This window comes from Heterocephalus glaber, unplaced genomic scaffold (genome assembly GCF_053883595.1).
Source record: "Heterocephalus glaber isolate CG9 unplaced genomic scaffold, H.glaber_assembly_v1.0 deba00001447, whole genome shotgun sequence".
NCBI lineage: Eukaryota > Metazoa > Chordata > Mammalia > Rodentia > Bathyergidae > Heterocephalus > Heterocephalus glaber.
This window is the reverse complement of record NW_028258299.1, coordinates 4,763,103-4,786,815: the sequence shown is the minus strand read 5'-3', so window position 1 is coordinate 4,786,815 and position 23,713 is coordinate 4,763,103. Positions and strand designations below refer to the sequence as shown.

General features: G+C 48.1%; 1 protein-coding gene and 1 long non-coding RNA gene across 3 annotated transcripts; one reads left to right on the top strand and one right to left on the bottom strand.

Moving 5' to 3' along the window:
* The first annotated feature begins 292 nt into the window (after positions 1-292).
* On the top strand, positions 293-15,307 carry Errfi1 (ERBB receptor feedback inhibitor 1). Of its 2 annotated transcripts, none has more exons than XM_004863679.4 (4): positions 293-544; positions 11,455-11,647; positions 11,761-11,837; positions 12,683-15,307. In XM_004863679.4, exons 2-4 carry the CDS (start codon positions 11,526-11,528, stop codon positions 13,855-13,857), a joined length of 1,374 nt encoding a protein of 457 aa, XP_004863736.1. In that variant the 5' UTR covers positions 293-544; positions 11,455-11,525; the 3' UTR covers positions 13,858-15,307. The 2 variants fall into 2 exon arrangements, with proteins under 2 accessions (XP_004863736.1, XP_004863735.1); XM_004863678.3 differs by lacking the exon at positions 293-544 and adding an exon at positions 1,158-1,297.
* Positions 7,617-12,666, bottom strand: LOC110345586 (uncharacterized). Its single transcript, XR_002389010.2, has 3 exons — positions 12,477-12,666; positions 10,066-10,205; positions 7,617-7,809 (listed from the first exon to the last, which is right to left on the bottom strand). It is a non-coding gene; the product is annotated as an uncharacterized LOC110345586 (long non-coding RNA).
* Positions 15,308-23,713: the final 8,406 nt, after the last annotated feature.

Here is a 23,713-nt window from a genome sequence, read left to right as displayed (position 1 = left end):
CTCTGCCAGACATTTGTTTATCTTGCAACACAGAAGGCAAAGGGATAATATATATATTTAATTTTGTCCTCACGGCCTTGAATTCAAAAGCAGGCATTTGAATTAAAGAATGTAAGTTAATAATGGTGAAGAAAAGGCAAATCCGTTCACAAACTCAGAGTTAATAGTTAACCTGATAATGAGGCCGGAACCTCTTTCCATATGTTAAACTGGCCCAATTAGGCGGTGCTGGCAGTCCAATCAGCAGGCCTTACCCTACAAGTTCGAGAAGGGCCCGCCTCCACCCCAGAGTGCCACTCAGGGAATCTGCTAGCTCCAACTGGAGGGTTTCTGTCTGTTTGCTTTTTTTCTCACTTTAGCTACTCTTGGTTTGTTATCATTTGTATTATTTATTTTACGGTTAAAGTATAAGCCCAAGTTGCATCACTGGCGCCCCCGGAAACCTCCTCTGCAGCCTCGCTGGCGTCGCGTCCTTAGGCATCAGTGGCCGCCCCTTCCCCTGGTGCCAGGAGACGTCGAGGCCACTGGGCCCGACCGGTGACAGGTAAACACGGAGCGAGGCGGCGGGCGGGCCTGGGGTCAGCACCACCGAGCCTGTCAGCTTCCTGGCGCGCGACAGCGCGGCTACGTGGCCGACGTGGCCTGCACACTGTCCCACGCTGTCCCTTGCTGCTCCTCCCGGCCCTGCACCGTCCCTCATTGGCCTGCATCCTGCGCCTCGCTGTTCCTCGCGGCCCCTCGCTGTCTTTCTTGGTCCCTCACCGCCCCCGGATCCCCCTCGCGGGCTCCCGCCCCATCTGCCCGGCGGCAGGGGCGAAAAAGCCAAGTCCTGCCTGGGGCTGGAGGGGAGTTCCGCGCGCGGCCGGGCTTCCCGCAGGAGAACTTGGAGTCAAAGGACTCCGCAGCTGTTCACAGAGCCGGCGCAGGTCACGGGCGATGCGCCCGGGCCACCTCTGGGGACACCCAGCTTGCCTCCCGCGCGATCGCGCGACGCCCCGGTGGGCCCCACGCAAACGCGGCTTCGGCGGCGTCGCCCCTTTAAGCGCCTGGCCTCCCGGGTTGGTTGCGCGAGGGAGGCGGGGCGGGCAGCGTCGACGTCATGCTCGGCCCAGATGCTATAAATATAGGCGGCGGCGGCGGGACAGCAGCGGCCCAGTGCGAGGCGAGGCGCGCGGGAGAGTGCGAGCGGAAGACGACGCGCCTGCGCAGTGTCCAGGCCCCCCCGAGCCCGCGGCCCCGAGCCAGCCGGGACGGACATGCGCGAGAGGGCGCCGCGGGCAGCCGCCGCTCCCCCGGGGTAAGGGGCCTGGCCCGCCGAGAGGGGGTGGGGCGGACGCGGAGGCGGGCGGCTCCCGACGACGGAGGGCGGGGTGCGCAGGGCGCGGAGAGGGCGCGGGGTGCCCTCGGGGGCGCCTGGGGCCGGGGTCGCCGTGCCCGCCTCCTTCCCTGCTCCGAGGTGGCGACGCTCCTCCCCGGGCTGGGGCCGAGCACCCCGGAGCCCCGCACGTCCCGGCCCCACCGGGCTCCGGGCTCGGACGGCGGCGGGCTCCGGAGCGGCGCCCTCGGGTCCCCCGCCGCCGGCGATCGCGGCCCGGGCTCTCGGTGCCGTGCGGTGCCCGTGCGTCCTGCCCAAGGCTCGCGCGGGAGGCTGCGGAGCGAGGTCGCGACTGCTCGTCCGCGCTTGCTTCCAGCTCTCAGCCGCAGCCTGCCGGCTCCCCGCATCTCTCAGCGACCCGTGGGCATTTCCAAAATCTGTGTTTTTCCATTCGTCCCAGTCGCTCCGCGTCCATTTCTTCCTACTCTAGAAACGTGATTCCTTTCTCTGAGTGTCTTTACAACTTCAAAAGGAATGGAACTGCGGAGTTTCGTGTTCAAAACGTGAATGCCTGTTGGGAATTTCGTGTATTTATATGTACATGGTAACCTTGTACACACGAGATGATTGCCTAACCATGATTGGGGCCGTATTGGTGCTTGGTAGGTCTTTATTAAGGTTTCATCCTTGCTTGAAAGAAACCAGTCTCTTACCTGATAAAAATGTGAATAGATTGTTAGTCATAAACTTAAGTGCAGTCAGAAGAGAGGCTGTAGCTTTAAAAGAGATGTATTGGTGACTTGAGGTACACCTGTACCACAGGTAGGGCAGGACTGGTTTCTAGGCAACTGTCAGGGGTGAAGAAAGGTGAGGTTTAAAAATGCCTTTTTGTTTTCCTCCCGGAGAACAAATGTTCTGCAGAGTTTCAAGCTTGTATAAATCTGTAAGGATGCAGTGGGTATACATTTGTTGAGACTGAAACATCTGGGTTCACTGTACTTAGTCTTCACTTTTTAAAAAACTGTATTTCTTTCCATTTCTGTAATTACACAGTTTTATGAGACATTTTACTTAAGGAGACCAAAGACAGCCTAGGTAGCTGTAACAGCAAAAGACCAAATTTTTAAAGACCAAAATAGAAGAAGCCGATTTCTTGGTAACCTGCTGGCTGTGATAGATTCTAAGTATGTCATCAGTCCATCCCTTTTCTGAATAGTAGAGGTTTTTACATAGATTTCAGACACTCTTTGTCCTTCCCCTCACTTCCTGTACAGGTTTTTTTCCCCCACCTGTGCTCTGGTGGATGCTTGCTAATAGGCGATGGAAGTCTTCAGCTATCAATTTATAACCTGGCAGGTATATTGGACAGCAAACTCCTTCAGGGCAGGAACCCTGCCTTGTATAGCTTTTATCTTGCACAGCCTTGCACATAGCTGGTGTTGATAAATAAATGCATGAAAGCATGTTTTACATTTTCGGGCTCAGCAGAGTTGGCCCAGTCACTGATAAGGGTTGGAAAGTAAATCTATTTTTTATAGTTGTTACGAAATGTCTGAATTATTCATAATTTTGACAGGTAAAATTGTTTTTCTCTACTTTCAGTACACAATAGGTTCTGGTTACCCTCCTGTGAGGTGTAATTATGTTGCAGTCTTGAGTTTTTGTATGAAAATAACTCCTCACTGCTGCTTCTCAAGTTGAACTAGATAATACTTCCTTTCTGCTCATACTAATGGTAGCTTTTAAAAGCAAGTTGCCTAAATTACAGGCACAATCTAACTTGCTTGAAACTGACCTGATTGTCAACATACCATCAGGTTGCTTTAGAAAGCTGAGCAGAGGAGGGAAAAGGTGGTGCCCAGGATAATTCCTGGAATTTGAATGTTGCAGGCTCCCTCTACCAGAGAAGCAGTTGCTATTATTCTCAATAAATATGAACTGTTACCACATCCTCAGGATACACTTAGCATCCTTTGCAGGTGTCTGGTGATGCTGTGTAAAAGCTAATAAATGACCGCCTCACTAGATAAACACAATGTAGTTGTGGTATTCTGGCATTGTTCACACAGTGTAAACACATGCTTGTAAAGGTAGATAAAGCTGGTGAGTTTCAAGGTCCTGACTGTAAGTCACTAGCTTAACAGAGAATTAATGTTAGGGCAGAAAAAAGTTAGTGCGGGATTCAGATTTAGAAGGTGAGAGGAAGAAAGATTCGGAGACTTGGGGTTTTCACTGATCCTCGGGACCAGTTCCCTGTGCCTCAGATTGGTGATGTCACACACAGACCTCCCTTCCAGGCCTCAGTGAACGTATCTGTTTCGTGTGGGACTTGGGCTGCATAAGACAGAGACCCTTTCAACCCAGAAACAGAATGGTAAGGGTTAGAAGACATTGTTCAAAAACTCTTATTTAGGACCCACAGACAGGAAATTTGCCTCATCAGAGATTGTTGCTTAGGACATACTGACATACTGTTCACTGTGTGTGGAAGGCTCTAATAACTCTTCTCATGGCTACTCTTTCATCCTTTGGATTTTGGTTTTAAGTCACCTGCTCAGCTAGTCCTTCCCTAGCACCTGTGTAAATAGTGTCCTAGTCCACCTCCTTGTGCTGTCACCGTCCCCTGCTTGTTCCCTTGAACGTTAGCACAATCATCTGAAATTGTTGGCTGCCTTGTTTGTCATCCCTGCTGCCCCTTAACTCAGAGACTTCACAGACAGCATCTACACCTCCCTTTCACCTCTCACACTGGGCCAGAAAAAGCATCTGATATATATTTGTGAAAAGAATTAGTCCTTGCCCTCTAAGAATCTGAGAGGAATACCAGGCTGAATATAGTACCCATCTCTGCGGCAGCACTTAGCAGTCCTTTGTGTCAGTCTCCACTTTTATAAACAAGACTGTTAGGAGGAGAGACATGAAGACACTGGAGAGGAGAGGTGGCGAGCGTGTCCTGGGGAAACCCTGGCTTGCAGGGCAGAAGAGCCCTGATGGCGCTGCTCAGGGCAGGATGTTTAGCCTCGCTTCATTTCCTTATTTGCAAAATGGAGATCCTAATCCTTGCTCTGAGAGGGGTGTTGTGGGGATCAAGTGAGATAATGTGTAAGAAAGTGCTTTGTAATTGTGTAGAGTGCCCTCCAAACAAGGTGCACTGTGGTTAAATTGCAGATTTTACAGTAGAACCTGATTGTAATGCCCTCATTGGGAGCCATGCTGTGGCAGTGCTGGAGAAGGCCTGTAGGGTATGTGGAGGAGCCCCTTCCACAAGTCCAGTCAGCTCTGTGCTGTGTCAAACACAGAGTTATAGCAGACCCCGTGTGGTGGGTATCCGAGTCACTGAAGGTTGAGGGCTTGGAGAGAACTGTTGCTAGTGGTGGTAGGTGGTCAGATTGATCCCATAACCCACCCGTGTTAGATTTGTAAGCCGAGGGCAGGGGATTTAGCTCAGTGGTTCTGGCGCCTGCCTTGCAAGCACAAGGTCCCGAGTTCGATCCCCAGTACCAAAAAAAAAAAAGGATAGCTGGAAGAACAATTAAAGACTTAATAGGACAATTTGAGGGAGTTGAAGTAAAGCAGACACTTTCATAGACTTCAGATTATCCCTGCCCATGAAAACTGTTATCAAGCAAAATCCTCCCCTTGCAGAAATGTGTGTGCACTGCCCATAAAAGCGGAGCATGGTGCTAGAGCAGATCCCACCCCCAGTGACTGTCAGAGGGAGGTTGTGTGGCAGTTGAGAGCCTGGGCTTAGAAGCAGCCTTCCTGCAGTGTGTCCTGGCCACATGGTCGCTAGGTTCCACCTGGAGCAGCTCCTCTGTAAATGAGAGTGGTAATGGAAACCCCGTGGCACAGCTGGGAAGAGGATTAGATACACACTTGAAGCACACACAGCAGCGCCTGGCATATAGGTGTCCGATGGATGCTAGTTATTATTAATGGCTATATGTTAATTGTAGCAATCCAGAGTTTCCCATTGGGTAACCTAAATGCTTGTTAAATAAATTTGAAGTTTTAAAGACTTGCCTCCTGTCATTAGACCATTGTGTTCATTGTCGTTAAGATTCAATGGATTTCACAGGTCTTTCACAGTTAGAAATCTATTGTATGTTGAAAGGGAATATGTTTCTGTCTGTAAGTATTGCGCTCTGGAGGAAAAGGAGAAAAGAACACATTCCCTCATTTTCTGCTGTCGTATTAGGATTGTGTGGGGCTGAGTGCATCAAAAGGCTATTGATTATGGTGGTTGAACGAATAGTTTTTGTTAGCTTGCCATTTCTTAAAATACTTTGCTTGAAAGTTTCCCAATTATTGAAGAAATCGTGTCATTTAGTTTTGATTTTGACAGTCTGAAGAGAATTATTTTCCTTGTTGCCTCCATTTCACAACCTACAAATGGGCCTTTATGTGCTGGCCGTGTTTAGGGTCCCCAAGGAGCGGAGCTCCACTCACAGGCACAGACGTTCATTTTCACCATTGCAGGCTGCGTTTTAATCCCTGCGAGAACCATCCAGTTGTGCTTGGATTCATCCACGAGTACTTTAATTGCGTTTTATTCAACAAGTCATCCCTACATTTATGTGATTTTTTTTTTTTTTTTTTTGGTACCAGGGATCGAACTCCGGTCTTTGCACTTGCAAGGCAAGCGGCAGAACCACTAAGCCAAATCCCTGGCCCTATCATCCCTACATTTAATTTAAAGGCAATTTCTGCTCTTCCATGGCAACAGAGTACAACAAAGGAAATTTTCTTAACTTGCCTCTTCTTTTCTTTCCCTACCCCCAAATCATAGCCTATTAAAATGAAATCTAAAGACCTGAATTAGAGCCTTTGTTTTTGAAAAATCTCTGCAGATTTTCCTTTTGCTTTCAGTAAATAAACTCAGGTTGTACCACATCGTAACTGCCATAAACACTGAATATATCCATGAATATCAAATAAGTGTTTTCAGATTATTAATAAAATTCCATGAAGCAGATAAGCTGAATGTTGTGTCAAATAGTCTGGTTACTAGTGCTCTCGATATTACAGTCAGATAGTGGGTTTTTTGTATTTTCTGAGATGGTTAGACATTTTTTAAATGAACAGAAACACATTGGTGTATTGGGGAGGATCTAAAATGATGGGATGTGTCATATTGCTAATTAGTTTCCTTTTTTAAATTTTGTTTGTAAATATGTTACCTTGTGTCTTCCCTGATTTTGGAAATAGTTATGTAGGTAATTGTTAAATGCAGCTGAAAAGACCATTTATCACTCTGAACAAACAGAAATCAGGTTCTAGAACCAGATTGAAGAAGGAAATTACATCACACTCTTAAATAAGGAAGCACTGGGCAGATCTGGATGAGTTGTATGACAAAAATGTGCCCCTCCTCCTCTTGTAGATTGCACCTGAGATTTATTAATGAGATCTGGTGGTAAGGTGAGCATATCTAGGTTACTGCCTTAAGGTAGCCTGGGAGTCTGAGTGTGCGTGCGCGCGTGTGTAAAAAGCAGTTTCAAAGAGATTATCTGCAAGCTAAAGGCATGTGGTTTCACCTTAATAAAAAGGTGTGCAGTGTGATTTGGGTATAGCTTTTTTTTTAAAGGAAGGTTACCTTAAATTTAGCAGTGAAAACACAGTAGGTGCATTGTCGTCCAGAAGGAGTAGTGTGCAAGAGAAGGTAGAGTTCTTTGTTTCAGAAAGCTCTCCCCTAATGGCTTCAGGTGAATTCAGACTAACAGAAGCCAAATTAGAAAGCTGTGTTAGGCATTGAAGCTTAAATTTTTTGCTCAGCCTGTCCACTGTCCACTTGGATTTCGGAAATGAGTTCAGGATATCCTCGGCCTGTTAAATTGTTGTTGGCAGTCTCCTCACCCCAGCACACGTTGACTTTATCCCTTACAAATCTTCAGTTTTTCCCTCTTAGCTGACTTACAGCCTGTGAGAGACTGGCATGTATGTAATTACTTTCTAGAAACGAGCTGGGTGTTTTTCCAGTGTCCATTTAATCAGTATTTATTAGAAGGAAACGAGGCCAGGGTCAGAGACGGACACAGCAGACCCCAGCCCCAGCCCCGCAGATGGGGACGGTGGGAGGGAAACCGGCCCAGCACGAAGCAGTCTCAGAATGAGACACTGCTCCTCCTCACAGGGAGGGTTCGTGGGGCCGAGGGCTACGTTGGATGCAGACAGATTGGAGAGAAGAAGCCCTCGTAGCAGGTGGCTTGGACCACCACCTGGCTTGCCTGGGCCGCGCTGCCTGAAAGGAATTGTCATGGGCTGCATATAAAATACATAATTATATAAGTAGCAAGACTGCCTTTGTTTAGGGTATTTTTTATTGTAACACAGGTATGTAAAGGCTCACACGCATGCCAGGTGGAGGAGGTTTTATTTAGGAGCCTTTGAAGGTTCCTGACCAGGGGAAGACGTTAGTTGGAGCAGTCTGTGAGGACTGTGGATCTGACACCGGTGTGTAGAATGGGTTATTTTCAGGCCTGAGGCAGGTGCAGCTGGAAGGAGAATCCAGTTGAGAACAAATACAAACACACTTTGGGGAGCTTGGCAGTTGAATGTGTATCAGCCTTAACTCAGATGGAAAGCCATGCCTCTTGGAGACATGTGATCCCCCTGGACCATGAACTGGGGGAGCAGAGTTAGCAAAAAGACAAGTCTGGTTTATAGAGTTTAAAATGCCAGCGGCCCATCCAAGTGGAAGGATAATCACCAGACAATAGGGAATCAGAGTTGAAGCTCGGGCCAGGCTGGAACCCTCCATTCAGGGACTCTGCAGAGCTGAAGCCACAGGAATGGGTTAGAACTTGGGGGGAGGAGGAGAGAGAAATAAAATGAGATCCTCCAGAAGCACAGGACTTAAAGCCCCCACACCTTGAATTAAGGTGAGAATCAGGGACGTGAACAGAAAAAGGCAGCCCTTATCTGAAACTGGTATTTAAGTGCATTTTTGACCCACCGAAAAGGCTGAAGATTAGTCTGTGAGTGTAACAAAAATTGTCATTGCTGTGTTGTTTGGATCCTGTCTGCACCATGCTGCCTGGATTAGCACTCGTGTTTCTGTTTCTGCATTCCATAACAGTGGCATCTTGTCCTTTCAGGTATTGATTTTTCCTACATAGGTAGCTTTTTTGCAGTTGTTTTTCTAATGAATTATACAGCAGAACTAGTTTCCAGTCATAAGGAGCCAGATAACATTTGACACATGCAGTACTAGATTTCACTGGAGCAGGATTTCTTTCTAGCTTGCAGTTGGCCAAATTGACTTCTTTCTCTCTCTCTCTCTCTCACACACACACACACACACACATACACGGGCGCACGCACGCGCTTGGACACACACACACACTATATATGGACTAAATACTGGGTTTTCAGAGAAGTGGAATAGCATTTCAGGTGGTTTCATGCCCTCAATTTACAGTCTAAAGAACAATTATTTTAAACTTTTCTTCCAGAGCTATGGGATTGCTCATTTTGGATCTCCAGCTTGAAGTTATTTTCCTGAAGAAGAGAACATGGCAATTATATCGCCCTCCTCACTTCTCCCATGCAAGCGAGTAGGAAGTTCGGACAGTTTCATAACACAGCCCATTCACAATTCCCCATTGAAATTTAGAGGCAGGTCACCTTCTATGAATACACAAAGACACTATTGTGGTCAGAAGTGAGCTGGCTTAGTGAACACAATTCTTTTTATACTAAAAAAATTTTTTTCTTAAGAAAGCTAACAAGTAGGTGATGGAAACAATGAGTAAAAAATAACTTTTTCTAGAACGTATAAATAATTTTAAGTGGCCATTGGAATGTAAGTTTAGAATTCCCAGGCCATTCAGCAGGGGCCATCGTTACACAATCGTTCTGTTGAAAGCTTCAGATGTGGATGGCACTGGGAGGCTGACACACAGTAATTACTAGGAGCACTTGGCTTGCCGACAGGTGGGGGCTGGGCTCCAGAACCCCCGCAGCATTTTCCTCTAATCTGGATGAACAATCTTCAAACGTGCGCTTCCAAACTACTTAAATACCATATTCCTCTTCCTATCTTGCCTTTCATTTTTTATATTACCACAGATACTTTCCCTGTAGTCTTGCCAGTGCTTGTAGAATGCTCAGAAAAAGCATGATAAGCCACTGGGCTCAGTACCCAAAGTACATTGGTTTCTAAATTTTACATAGCTTTACCTGATGGTAAATAATGCATTTGCTCCATTTTTCATCTAAAACCACCCTCAAAGACCTCCCAGTGATTAGAATTTCTTCAGTGGCAGATTTTTTAAAAATCATGTGTCTTTGAGAGGTTGATTTTAAGAAAAATAATGCTTGGCTATTTGCAATAATATTTTAAACTTATCATGAAATCTGCGCCCCGCATGGCAGAAGAGCAGACTGGGAGAGGAAGCGCAGAGGCTCGGTGACTGGGCCATCCCTTGTCGCTGAGACCTTTACTCTCGCCCTTCCTTGTTAATGTGGAAAAGACACAAATGATAAACACTTGCATTTCTTTAGATCTTCACCTAACACACTCTGCTCTGTTGCTATCGATGATGATAACTCGATGGCGTTGTACAGTCTTTAGCATTCACTTACTGAGTGCCTACTGATGTGATGATTAAAAGCTGATTGGGGCGCAGCCGCTGTCCCTGAGCTCACAGTCTAGTAAGAGGTGACAGATTTGTAAATAATAGACTTTAAGTTGTTGAGCAATTCTAGAACTGCGTGCCCCACCCCCTCTGCAGAGGTGGCGGTGTCACCTTCATGGCATCTGCAGTCTTCAGCCCGGCACCAGCGCTCCGTAGGTGTGCAGATATTTAGTGAGAGCGAGAAGGTGCTGTTGTTTATGTGTACATTCCCCCAAGGGTCCTCACAGGGATGGTTGCCAGTATCCTGACGTCTGAGGAAAAAAAGACTTGAAGTAAATGAGAATATCTGAAGGCAGCAAAAATTGACACTAATTCACACTTGATGATGTAACCAATGTTAAAGTAAATTAAAAAGAGGCCATGCAGACTTTAAACTGTAACATTTGACAAGGGAGGGGGTTCCTAAAGTTTAAGAAAAAATGTACTTAGCTTTTATATTTAGCAGCGAGGCAAGACATGAAATACTGGGCATTTGACAAAGGAGAATGTGAAGAATGTACTTTTAAGTTTGTCTTTGCAAGGGAGGGAGGACACTGTCCCAGTCTACCACCAAAGCCAGTAATCTTGCAAAACTTGATTTTCACAGGATAATGGAAATTAGGGTCTTCACATATAACTACTTCTTGAGGAAGTAATAACTGGAGAATATGTCTTCCACGGCCATTCCCCAGTACAGACTCCAAGTAAATGCTAGGCTGCGGGGCAGTCAGGCACCAGGACTGCAGAATCTCTTGGATTTTTTTGTTTTGCTTTGTTTTGGTACCGAGGATCAAACTCGGGACCTTGCACTTGCGAGGCAGGCGGCAGCACCACTGAGCTAAATCCCCGGCCCCAGAATCTGTTGTTTAACTGTCGGGTCTTGCTGAATCCTGGGCTGCAGTGTGAAATATGGTGTTTCTCTGATTTACTGTGTTAGCCTGGCGAAGATAAGCTGGACTCGCTTGTGCCTCTTGCCCAGTACAGCCTTTCCTTAGAACAGTGGTGGCGAGCGTGCTGCTTGTTTTTCTTTTAAGACAAAAGATGTTAATGTATGAGTTGTTTTTTTCTGAACTAAAACATCAGTACTCAGGTTTAATTGCAGGTCTAATTGACACTCTGATAAGTAAGTGGGTTTTGGGTTACAGTCTCTAAGAGGCTCGGCACCCCTGCCTTAGGAGGTTGCTCCAGTGGGACGGGGTGGGGAGCCTGATCTGCTGTCCTGCAGGCTCTGCAGTGGGCGATCTGCTTCTCTGATGCTGGACGCTCTTCTGTGAAGACATTGCTGAGTCTGGATTGAGGGGTGGAGATACGTAAGAGTATATCGATGCATATGTGTGCGTGTGTGCGTTCGCTGGTATGTATAGTAGTGTGTACATTTACCCTCAAAAGAAGTAAGATGTGAAGCCCTGCAACTGAATTTTTCTATTCCATACTCTTCAAATGCTCTAATATTAACCCATTTATGCCATAATTTAGAGTATCCTAATATATTTTTGAATTTTTTTCCCTGATCCCTCTTAGGGAATGAAAGCTACTGGTTGACTTCAAACCCTGGGCTTCACAGCCTTGGAGACATCCCAGAATAAGGCACAATGTCCACAGCAGGAGTTGCTGCTCAGGAGATTCGAGTCCCATTAAAGCCGGGATTTCTGCACAATGGCCAGGCCCTGGGGAATAGGAAGACCTGCTGGGGCAGTCGCAGTGAGTTTGAAAAGTAAGCAGAGGATGCGGTGCTGCCTTCTGAGTGACAGTGTGATGTGACCATGTGCAGAGAGCACCATGGCTGCTCGAGTGTGACCGAGCTGTTCTCCTCTCCTCTCCTTTCAGTACCTTCCTAAACATCGACCCCATCAGCATGGCCTACAGTCTGAACTCGCGGGCTCCGGAGCCCCTGCCACCTGTCAGTACGTATCCTGTATCCTGCACGGGAGGGAGGGATGGGGCCTGGGGAGAGGGAGCTGGCTGGTCCTGCAGCATTGCTTTGTAAAAGTGGAGACCTGAGCTGTGTCCAACAGTAGTCTGACCCCTAGTGGCAACAGAGTCTGAACATAGCTGTGTTTTTCTGGACCTGAGGCAAACCTCACCATGGCCCTACCCTCAGTACTGAGTCCTGTGAGAACTGGGGGAGTGTGATCTTCTCAGATCCAGAATGAGTTCTCTCCTGCTGCATTGCATACTTAACCTTTTGAAACTTTGGAAAAGATCTCATCTTTATTCATAATATTGAATGCATGTGTGAAAGTATTTGGTGAAAGTAGTATACATGTTCATCACAGCTTAGGAAACTGTATGTATGTGGTTCTGTGGTTGAAGATTATGTTCCTCAGATTTTTTCGAGCTGCTTATCAGGGGAACCCACTGCAAGCGAGTCCATGTCTCGGTATTAGGATGTGCTGGCAGTGAGGACCTTGTCTTAACTCACTCATGCCCGGCCTGCCCTGTATTGTTGCGTGTCTTAAATGGCAAGGCTGGCATAGCATGGCACTCATGGAAATTATATGCTGCTCGTCTTCTGCACATTTTGCACACAGCACAGAACTTGCCTGAGACGTGTGGGTGTGCATCATGCACATGTCCAAGGGAGATGGAGCAGATAACTTGTTCTTTGAACCGGGTCACGTGTGTTCACCATCTTGTGGCTCTAATTACCCCTGCGGTGGTGGCTTGGGTGTCTCGGGGCTGCTGGGGCTGTCTCTCCCCACGCTGGGGAGGAGCGTTGATCCTCACGAACGCCCCTTGTCCCTTCCAGGGCACGCCACACAGCCTGCAGCGATGAATGGCCAGCACTTTGCAGAAACGGGGCCCTCCCACAAGCCCGGCCTGCCCCCTCTCATCATTCCCTCAGGTGACAGCCTGCGACAGGGTGAAGAGGATCAAGTTGTGTGTGGCTTTAAGAAACTCGCGGTGAACGGGGCCTGCACCTCCACTCCCCCACTTACCCCGATAAAGACCTGCCCTTCCTCGCTTTTCCCCTGTGAACGAGGCTCCAGGCCCCTGCCTCCGCTGCCCATCTCCGAAGCCCTCTCTCTGGATGAGGCAGACTGCGAGGTGGAATTCCTGACCAGCTCCGACACAGACTTCCTCTTGGAAGACTGCATGCTTTCCGATTTCAGATATGACCTTCCTGGCAGGCGAAGCTTCCGTGGGTGTGGACAGATCAACTATGCATATTTTGACACCCCCAGTGTTTCCGCAGCGGACCTCAGCTTCGAGTCCGACGAGAACGGAGGGCCCCCCAGTCCCAACCCTCCTCCTGCTCAGACCCACCGCCGGCTGAGGAGGTCTCACTCGGGCCCTGCTGGCTCCTTCAACAAGCCGGCCATCCGCATAGCCAGCTACACACACAGAGCCTCACCCAACTCTGATGAAGACAAGCCTGAGGTCCCCCCCAGGGTCCCCATCCCTCCCCGGCCAGTGAAGCCAGATTACAGAAGGTGGTCTGCAGAAGTGACTTCCAGCACCTACAGTGACGAGGACAGGCCTCCCAAAGTGCCCCCAAGAGAACCTCTGTCCCGGAGCAACTCCCGCACACCGAGCCCCAAAAGCCTTCCGTCTTACCTCAACGGGGTCATGCCCCCGACCCAGAGCTTTGCCCCAGACCCCAAGTACGTCAGCAGCAAGGCCCTGCAGAGACAGACCAGCGAGGGCTCCACCAACAAGGTTCCCTGCATCCTCCCCATCATTGAGAATGGGAAGAAGGTGAGCTCGACGCATTATTACCTGCTGCCCGAGAGGCCACCGTACCTGGACAAGTATGAGAAGTTCTTTAGGGAAGTGGAAGAAACAAACCCGAGCGCCCAAATCCAGCCGTTCCCTGCTGACTGCGGTGAGGCGTCGGCCACAGAAAAGATGGACTGTAAGACAGTAGCCGACCTGGGGGCCCACACGAAGCGCAAACACTTATCCCACGTGGTTTCTCCCTAGACTTGGGGGTCGTGGTGCCGAGGAAGTGACACAGGAGCAGGTGGTTCTCCATTTTCCAGTTGGACTGAGGTCCACAGAACAATCTGTCAGATGGCAAAACACAACAGTTGAACTCTGTTAAAGAACACAGAGAAGCGAGCAGTTGTGAGGTGCTGTTATGCCAAGAGTCCCGGATTTGTCAGTGTTGGAGGGAATGTCCATTCAGAGATGTGGCAGTGGGGAGGGGAGGACGGGGAAGCTTTTACATAGCTACGCTGTATGCCTACAGATAAACTTGTGGTGTAACCATAGACCATAGCTGCAGGTTAACTGATTAGTTACTGTCTTAGAGTAATATATATTCAGAAGAATAAAAAGCCAAGCCGGAGCACTGGCTGATGACAGACTGGAGATTGAGCAAATGGAAGAAAAAAAGCAGTATTCTTTAGATCAGAATCATTCAAAAAAAATTGTTCTTGTTTAGTAAGTTTGAAGATTTCCGGCTCTTAGGCCTGCTGGATGTGTTCATTTATTTTTGCAAGTAGTCTTCATGGAAGGCAGGGCACGCGTTCTTGACCATGTCTATACCTGCCTCGTTTCAAAGCCATCCCAAGACTTCGTACTTCCAGGCTCTTTGTCTTCTGTCTCGTTGAGCGGAGGGATAGCAGTTTATTCGGCAGCCGTATCACCACTCTACACGTCCCACATCTTGAACAAAGAAAGCTAAGCGAATCCACCACTACTGCTCCTTACAGCTCCCGCTGATGGCGCAGGGGAGTGGCCCATGGCAGTGTGGCCCGGGCAGTGGGTGCTGCCCGAGTCGGGGCACAGGCGCCTGCCCCGGCTCCAGGGTCCCTGCTGCAGAGGGGAGCGCTCAGCAGTGACTGCGCGTGACTGTGTGGGGATGCGTGTTGTGTTCTGTTATTGTTTTTTTAGACTGTATTAATAAACAAATACAACACAAGCTGGCCTTGTGTTGCTGGTTCCTATTCAGTATTTCCTGGGGGTTGTTTGCTTTTTAAGTGAAACACTGACCAGTAGCACGCTGTGTCTTACTGCCAGATGTCCCGTCTGCGGCTTCCTGCGCGAGCCCTCGGTGGTCGCTTCACTGCCGCTGGGCCCAGGGGGACAGACGCACACCCACCTTTGCTCCCCGTCACGGGCTCTGCTGCGTTTATCTGGTCCTGACAAGCGCGAGAGAAGGCCTCGCTAACTGCCGGACCTGACTGCGATGTGCTCCTAACAGATAAACAAGCTGTTTACAGTTTAAACTGCTGAATGATATTATTTGAGCTATTTAAAGCTTATATTTTAGTATCAACTAAATGAAGGTTAAAACATGCTTTAGAAAAATGCACTGATTTCTGCATTATGTGTACAGTATTGGACAAAGGATTTATTCATTTTGTTGCATTATTTTGAATATTGTCTTTTCATTTTAATAAAGTTATAATACTTATTTATGACACCATCAATAATGTTTCTTGCCTTAAACTCTTACAAAATGTCTGACAACCTTAACGTTTCTAAACAGGAGGGAAGATTCTTTGAAGTTTGTTATTTTCTAAGAAGTCAAGCTGAGGTGCCGTATTTTATTTTATTTGTTTATTTATTTATTTATTTTGGTACCAGGGATTGAACTCAGGTCCTTGTGCTTGCGCTTGTGCAGCAGGCGGCGAAACCACTGAGCTAAATCCCTGGCCATGAGGTGCTGTATTTTAAGTTACAGTGAAAGTAGCTGTTTGCATTTACCTGTGATAATGAAGAACATGAACTTGATTCTGGTGTTGCCATCAAAACAGTTACAGGGTGAGGGACGCGGTGGGGTCCCCATGGAGGAGAACACAGTGGAAGGAAGCAGTACAGTCGGGCAGGCTCAGTCTGCACCCCCAGATCTGGTTTCCTGGGTGGGCTGGCAGCCTTGGGACCTACACTGCTGGGCGCTCGCCTGAGCCCAGAGCAGGACTTGGTCAGGTGGCCTGGGCTGGAGCGGTACCCCCGCCTGTCCGCGGTCGGGGCCAGGTTCCTCAAAGGCCCGCCCGTTTTCTCCTTGGTAAAGCGTGTGCGGGGTGTGTTAGGGCTGCGAGTGAGCTGCAGTGACCAAAGTCCAGTGAGGGCCCCGTCCGCCAGCTTGGTTTTTCTGGTCCACTGTGTCTGGCGCTACAGGTGGAGACCTGGGCTTGGGGCGCTCACCAGACAGAGGTGGTACCACCGACGGCCCGGTCCTGAGGACGGAGACGAGAGGAGCCCCTTATGGGATTAAGGCAGCGCGACCTAGGGGAGGTGTCAGAAGTGGGGGGTGGCGTGGCATCTGGACGACAGGATCTGCAGGGCTGGGAGGGAGGCTGAAGGGAGGGGGTGTGAGCAGAGGACACTGTCAGGCCCTGGAGCAGGAAGACAATGGGCAGGGCCAGGCTGGGCGAGGGAAGAGGCGGTGGGCGCCACTCAGAAGACCCCAGCAGAGAGGAGCACGATGTGATCTCAGGAAAAATGTCTGCAGAGCAGCAGAATGTGACAGGCACTGAAGGCCGAGGCCCGCAGGGAGGTGGGAGAAACCATCGCCTGGGAAGATCCCTGGGAAGCAGAGCCAGGGGAGGGTGGCTCAGGGAGGCGGGCACTCCCACGCCCTCTCTGCTGTCCTGGTGCAGGGTGGCAGTGGACACTTGCTGGCGCCTGGGTGCAGCGCTTCCGTGCTCTTCCTCTGTAGCGCCTCTCCCTTCTCTGTCTTGTGGTTAAGAATCTCTCTCTTTAGTTCTAACTTTCTTCCCTCTCTGCATTTTTCTTGATTTGGCAAGAAAATACTTTCCCCAGCCACACAGGTGTGCCTGGCTGCCATGCTGCCGCTCACGGCCAGCACCCCACGCAAATGGAAGCCACAGGGTCCCTATGGCTAGGTCAGGTCAGTCTTGGCCCTTCCGACTCGGCTATGGCTCCCACCGTGCTGCGGCTTCATGGAGGGCCGAGCGCTCTCAAAGACCCCCAGTCTGTGATAGCAAAGTGCTGGCTTAAATCGGGGAAACCAGGCTGTGCGCTTGACCTCTCAGCCTCATGTAAACCCACGCAGCCCTCGCAGCCCTCGATCTTCCTGAGAACCTGCGAGACTGTATCACGACATTCCCCATCACCAGGGACCTCCCCACCGGACACAGACGCCAAGGCAGAAGGGCTCCTCCTCTGTGAGCCAAGTCAGAATGTGGTTACAGACCCCGCCACTTCCCACCCGCAGGAACCAGTGTTGCCTGTCTTGTTTTAGCGAAAACCATGCTAATGAAGTAATACTATTTGTTGCTTGTTTCCCTCTAGGTCTCAAGAGATGTCTTAACCATGCTATAAAAAAGAACTAATTTTGAGAGGATATTTCTTCACTGCTAGGGGCCTTATTTAAAAATGAAAAAAGTTGTAAGATAATTCATAGTTCATTACAAACAGAGCCATATCCAAAGGTCTCTAAAGAATGTATTTATTTGTTGGTGGTGATGGTGCTGGAGATTGAACCCAGGGCTTCGCACACACTGAGCACTCCTGCCGCTGAGCTACATCCCTGGCCCCAAAATCAAAACATTTTAAACTATTCTCCATTTTAGTACTTAATGTTCTCATACAGATAATAGTCTTAGGGTGTATTGGAGATTTTTTCCTTAAAAGTAAGGAAAGCTTCCAGCAGTTATTTCATACATAGGGTTTTTGAACTTTATCTTGAAATATAGACTCTCCTTTCAAAAATAGGAGAGGTTGGGGCCGGGGATTTAGCTCAGTGGTTTCACTGCCTGCTGCGCAAGCACAAGGACCCAAGTTTGATCCCCGGTACCAAAAAAAAAAAAAAAAAATAGGAGAGGTCCCCTGTCCTCATTTACCCGGAGTTCACTAATGAGAACATACTATCAAATCCAGGAAATTAACATCGACCCAGTACTCTTATTTAGAAAAAGTTCTTATCAAAATGAACTTCAGGCCAGGCATGGTGGTGCACGCCTGTGAGCCCAGCACTCAAGAGGCTGAGGCAGGAGGATTGCCAGGAGTTCGAGTCCAACCTGTCCTACATAGTGAGTTCAAGGCCAGCCTGAACTGCACTGTTGTCTCAAAACAAGAAACGAACTTTGGTTCTACTTTTAACAATTAATTTAGAAATTAATTTTGGCATTCTGTTAGGGTTTTTATAAAAGTTAACCGTAAAAAGATTTTGTCACATAAAGACACACGATGCTCGCTGTACATGGGAGGATAAAACAGCTGTATGTTAACTTGGATCTGGCAAGGCTTCCTCCGGGACTGACCTAGCCCTAGCAAGGACTTTCAAATTGGAGAACTCACGAATGGTCTTTCCTTTAAGGCCTCCAGGTATCCACAGCCTTCACGTTCCACATGTCTTCATATCAGTGTATAACAAGCCAGGAAGCAAAAGTGTTAAATTCTAATCCAGTCCTAAAGCTTTGAAGTACTCTTATCCAAAAGAAAGAAAGTTTTGTTCAAACTCAGATGCACTCAGGGACGTCTCGTCTCTGCAGACTGGGTCATTTGACAAAATGTCCTGGCCCCTTCGCTCCGTTGCATGGGGATCACGCATCTTTTAAGAACAGTTTCAGGCTCTATCTGAGTAAATGAAGTAACTTTGGAATCTGGTCGAAGGTCCCAGTGTAGCTACACTTGGCTGGCCTCACCTCTTACTCCCTGGAACTCTGCAGAATGGAGATTTAGGTTTGCCTGATGCTATCTGCTCATTGGGAGGATGTGATTTTTCTTGCTTTTCACTCGAAAGTGGCAAACTTCAAGACACTTCTACCTAAGCCACCAGGAATCTGCTACTGCAGCATGTTTAAACAAGCTCCCTCTACTTTTATGTTATCTGCCTGGAATTCAGAGCAGTAAACACACTTGTGTGTGTTTTTCTGTACCTAAGCAAATCAGGTACATCAGAGCAGCCCATAACTATCATTTGTTTGTTCCCCAGTGTCTGGCACCACATGACAGCAGGTGGGGTTTGGGTGCTGGGAACAGTGGGAAGGGGTCTGTTCCCAATAGCAGCTTGCACCTGTCTTCAAAAGAGCACTGCTGTCGGGCCATTGGCCCAGCATGCTTCTCTTACGCCGTCACCCTCGAGCTGATTCCAGACACCTACCGGAACCCAGCCACAGAAACCCAGCAAGGCCACCGAGCACACCAGTCTGCCCCTTTTCCCGTGAAATGGAAAAGCCGGCATCCCCAAAGAACTGGTCCTCAGGAATGTGCATGGCAGTGTGCTCTTGCACAAAAAGACGGCACCTTCATTCCTTGCAGATAACTTTGGATCTACGTCAGTAAACATCTTAATCACACTCCTCGTGTGGATTTCTTCATTTTACAGTCACGAGGGCTTCGCCCAGCGCCTGGCCTGAGACTGCCTGACTTCCACACCTCCCGCCGTGTTGTCACGGAGCTGTCTCTCCGCCCCAGTGCCAGGTTTCCTCTGGCTGCACCTCCGAGCGGCCTCGGGCACAGCATGCAGGAAGCTGTGCTTTGTATATTTTGAATTCCTGGCTGTCCTCGTGTTCTTGGATGAACTAGTGTCCTTGTACACAGTGTTTCTACTCCATAATTGATCAGCGTTCTTGGCTGAGCAGAAGCCAGCCGACAGTTCCTGCAGTCGGGTGAGTAATAGGGCCTGGCTCGCCAGCTCCGGCTGCAGAGGCAATGCCAGCACCCAGGCAGCAGCGGCGCAGGACAGGACTTGTCCGTGCACCACCTCGTCCCAGCCTGGAGCCTCTAGTTACACATCTGCTGTTCACAGGAGCCCAGGTGGCCTGCACCCCCGAGCCGAGCCGAGTGGAGATAGCAGAGCTCGCCCCTCCCTGCTAGTGCAGGGCACCTCCGAGCTGGGCGCCACTCTGTTACCAGTGGCAGTGCCCACATTCCAAAGCAAACAACAGCCCATTGAACCAAGCGCTGCTTTTTTTCTTTTCGTAAAATCACGGCCACTGCTTTATCTTCCTGTAGATGCATCAAGCCCTAACTTTGTTTTTACATCTCAACTTTGCATTTGCCCCTGAGTCCAGGCAGGAATCTGTGGCCCCCTACAGTGTGGCTTTGTCTCCTGAAGGTGCCCTGGTCATTCCACTCACAGATTTCTCTCGAAGTTCCCAGTCATCAGGGCCTTGCTGTTGCTGAGCACTGTGTAGGGCACACCTGTAATCCCAGCTGCTTGGGAGGCTGAGGCAGGAGAAGCACAAGTTTGAGGCCAGCCTGGGCAACTTAGCAAGACCCTGTCTCAAAAAATAAAAAGGGCCAGGGGTACAGCTCTCTGGTAGAGCACCCCGGGTTCCATCTTTAGTACCAACAAAAAAGGAAGGCGAATGGGCGTGTGGCTCAGTGATAGAGCATGTGCTTAGCATGTACAAGGCTCTGGGTTCAATTCTCAGCACAAAACAAAAGGAAATCGCCGTCACCCAGTGAAACACAATACTTTGTTGGTCCTATCAAGATATCAGTTGTGGGGCCAGGGATTTAGCTCAGTGGTTCTGCTGCCTGCCTCTGCAAGGGCAAGGCCCCAAGTTCGATCCCCAGTACCAAAAAAAAAAAAAAAAAAGATATCAGCTGTGTAGGAGGATTTGAGGACAGCAGCCAGATATCTGTTTTTGGTTTTTGTTTTTAAAGGTATATTTTCTCCTTTCCCAACTTAGTTGATGCTGAATCAGTTCAGTTGTTCCTTTTGCTAGAATTCAAGGTCTTTAACAACAACAGATCACCATGTGTCTCCTGGCAAGATGAGACTGATAAGAATCTCCTAAAGAAATCCATTTGCTGGACACAATGTTCCTTTAAATTTTTGCTTCTGAAACCTGGAGTTAGCCTGTGGCATCTTCTCAGTGTGCACTTTTTCTTCTTGCATTCATTGTATACTTGAAGATTCTGTTTTTAGAAGTCACTGTTATGGATATAGAGTTTTCTCCAAACAACCCTGGCAGAGGGGAAAAGAGGTCTTCCACCCACCCAGAGTGCATTATAATTCTGTCCTTAGTCCCCATCCAAATGCCCATTTCCATCCATACCAACTCATATTATTCTTTCTGAATCATACATGAACACCACGCCCTGAGCTGCACATAAAACCTCACAGTCTCATGTACGCATCCGTGTTTCCAGGGACAAGCTGCGTCTGACTTAGAAGTGCATTTGTATTTTCTGGAATTGTCTAGCATCTCACTCCTCTGTAACTGGGTCTGGCTGGAAAGGTCACAAAAAAGTTTTCTTGTAAAATGTGGTAGCCAAATATGGAAGCTATGTTTTCAACTCCTTCCAACTCCTGGTTATAAATCCTGATCTTGGCAGGTCTTTTTGCTGTAAGCGTGACTCTCAACCAAGATACGGGACACCATGTAACCCAAAAACAGTGTGTACCGTTTATAGTTCATAGCCAGGAAGGAAATGTCCTGGGGTAAAGGGGGTGCTACAGGCTCCTATCCTCTTGCTCAACGCCTGAAAATAGGAAGTTAAGAAGAAACCCATACCTGAAAACCAACAATGTCTACTGGCATATCAGAGGGTTTCAGGAAGTTATGAAAGATGAACACAGAGGGTCTGGTCTGGTTTGAGGGAGAAATAAGCCCAAAGGAAAAGAAGCACTAAAACACCTTCGGGAGATGGTTTCTGAGGAAGTTCTGCACTTGTGGAAAAGAGGACAGAAAGGAAGCCTCCTGGGTGCTTCTCTGGGGACATCTTCAGACTATCGGCCAGCCGGCTCTGCCCGCCCAGCATCCTCGTGCTAAACTGTATCAGTCACTATGCATCCTTGGCCAGAACACTGGTAACCTGGGCAGTCAGCCCCTGAGCAGCCTCTGGAAGCAGAGCAGGAAATCTGGAATTTCTAGCACTGAAGGGTGCTCATTGCAGCTACACATCTGTCCAGAGCAAGGCCTTCCTCTGTTGTGCTTACCAGGGCAAACTCGTGGAGTCAACTTGACCCACAGACAGGCAAATAGGAATTTTCAGACACAAATATAAGGACAAAATTTAAAATCACTAAGCAGGGCTGGGTATTTAGCTCAGTGGTTCCACAGCCTGCTGCGCAAGCACAAGGTCCTGAGTTTGATCCCTGGTACCAAAAAGTAATAATATTAATAATAAAATCACCAAGCATTTAAAGAAAGTTAATATCAAGAAATGCACAAAACTGAACAAACAGAGACCTCATGCAAACATTTCACACAGCAAACAAATGTTAAAATAATCCTAGACATTAAACAGAATATTACATCTATGGAACAAAAACAGGCTGTTTTAAGATTCAACGATAAAAAGTGTGAAGAAAAGCTAAGCATTTAAGAGGTAATAGAATGGCATAGAAAAAATAACTAAAATATAATAGAAGAAAAATTTCCAGATTTGAAGAAAGAGATAAGAAAATGAGCCCACACTTAGTCTTATTTCCCAGAACTTCATAAGATGAAGGTGACAACCTTCCAAGCAGGGTTCGGGGGTGGGGGGTGCCTACAAATAAATAAGGAAAAATAACCCAAACTTTGAAACCAAAGTCTTTTATTTTGAAACAGGGTCTCTCTAACCCACTAAGTTGCCCAGGCTGGGCTTGAACTTGAAGTCCCCCGCCTCAGTGTCCCAGGGTGCTGGGATAACAGATGCATGCCTGGCTTAATTGTGCTATAGTTTGGATTTGGATGTCCCCCAGGGTCCATCTGTTCAAGGCTTGGTCCCCCACTTGGCACCACCAAGAGGCAGTAGAACCTTATGAGGGAGCGCCTAGTGGCTGTCTTCTGTCCCTGTCCCAGGGGTGTGTCCTTGAAGGAGATTGTGAGACCCTGTCTCCTTCCCTTTCCCATCCTGGCCATGAGGTCAGTGGCTCTTTGCTCCTCACACTCCTGCCATGATGCACTGTCCTGGCTGAGGTCCCACAAGCGCAGGGCCAATCAGCCATGGACTGAACAATGGAAACCATGAGCCAACACAAACCTTTTCTTTTTGGAAGTTAGTTTTTCTCAGTTATAAATTACAGTACCAGGATGCTAATAAATACAGATTGTAACCCAGCAAGACCGAACCCAAGTAGGAGGATGGATGTCCAGCAGGCAGCAGTGAGCAAAGCAAACATTGTAGTGATGACTTTGCATACTGAAAAATGAATAACAAAACTAGGATCCTACATTAATTCAGTGAGAAAGAGAATGAGGAGTGAAGAAAGACTAACAACATACTTCTTCTAGAAAAGCAGACCAAATTGATAAATTTTGGACATTCTTGATGCTACTTCATATATATTAAAACTTTGGAGGGTAGGTTCCATTCCAAATAATAGCAGAGAAATTCGCATTAGCAAATTTGCATTAGCACGCTGCCATGACAATTATAAATGCAGGACATAGTATTTTTTAAATCCACAACAACAACTGCAAGGTTCTAGAAGTCACCGGTGTCTTTTAGAGAATAAAAACAACAAACAACTGAGGCAAGATCCACAAATAGACCCCCACAGTGCAGACAGGAAGTGGAGGCCATCTTGGGCTGAAAGCAGAGAATCTGGTTCCAGGACTGGCCCGGGGGCTGGAAATGGAGGGAAAGAGTATCCTGGAGAGGCAGGAGCTGTGGGATCTGACACAGCTCCAGAAGGGCCACTGTCCACACCAACTGAGTCTAGATGAAGCCACCACGGGTCCAGGTTATCTTCAGCAACTCAACGACCTTCTAGAACAAAACTCATCATGTCTCAGGAGATTACAGAAGCCACCGTACCATGATGCATCATCCATGACATTCAGCATATAATCAGAATTTACAGGGCATGCAAAGAAGCCAGGAAATGCATCTTGTCATTAAGAAGGGAAGGTGTCAGACCACACTGCCCCACAGATGGGTCATTAGCAGGGCTCTGCAATAACTCACAGAGACACTAAAG

Bases quoted from the DNA above. Each gene is read 5' to 3' on its own strand.
- Errfi1 (XM_004863679.4), top strand. From the start codon at position 11,526: ATGTCCACAGCAGGAGTTGCTGCTCAGGAGATTCGAGTCCCATTAAAG. The intron at 11,648-11,760 runs GTAAGCAGAGGA...CTCTCCTTTCAG, and splicing joins AGTCGCAGTGAGTTTGAAAA to TACCTTCCTAAACATCGACC. The intron at 11,838-12,682 runs GTACGTATCCTG...TGTCCCTTCCAG, and splicing joins GGAGCCCCTGCCACCTGTCA to GGCACGCCACACAGCCTGCA.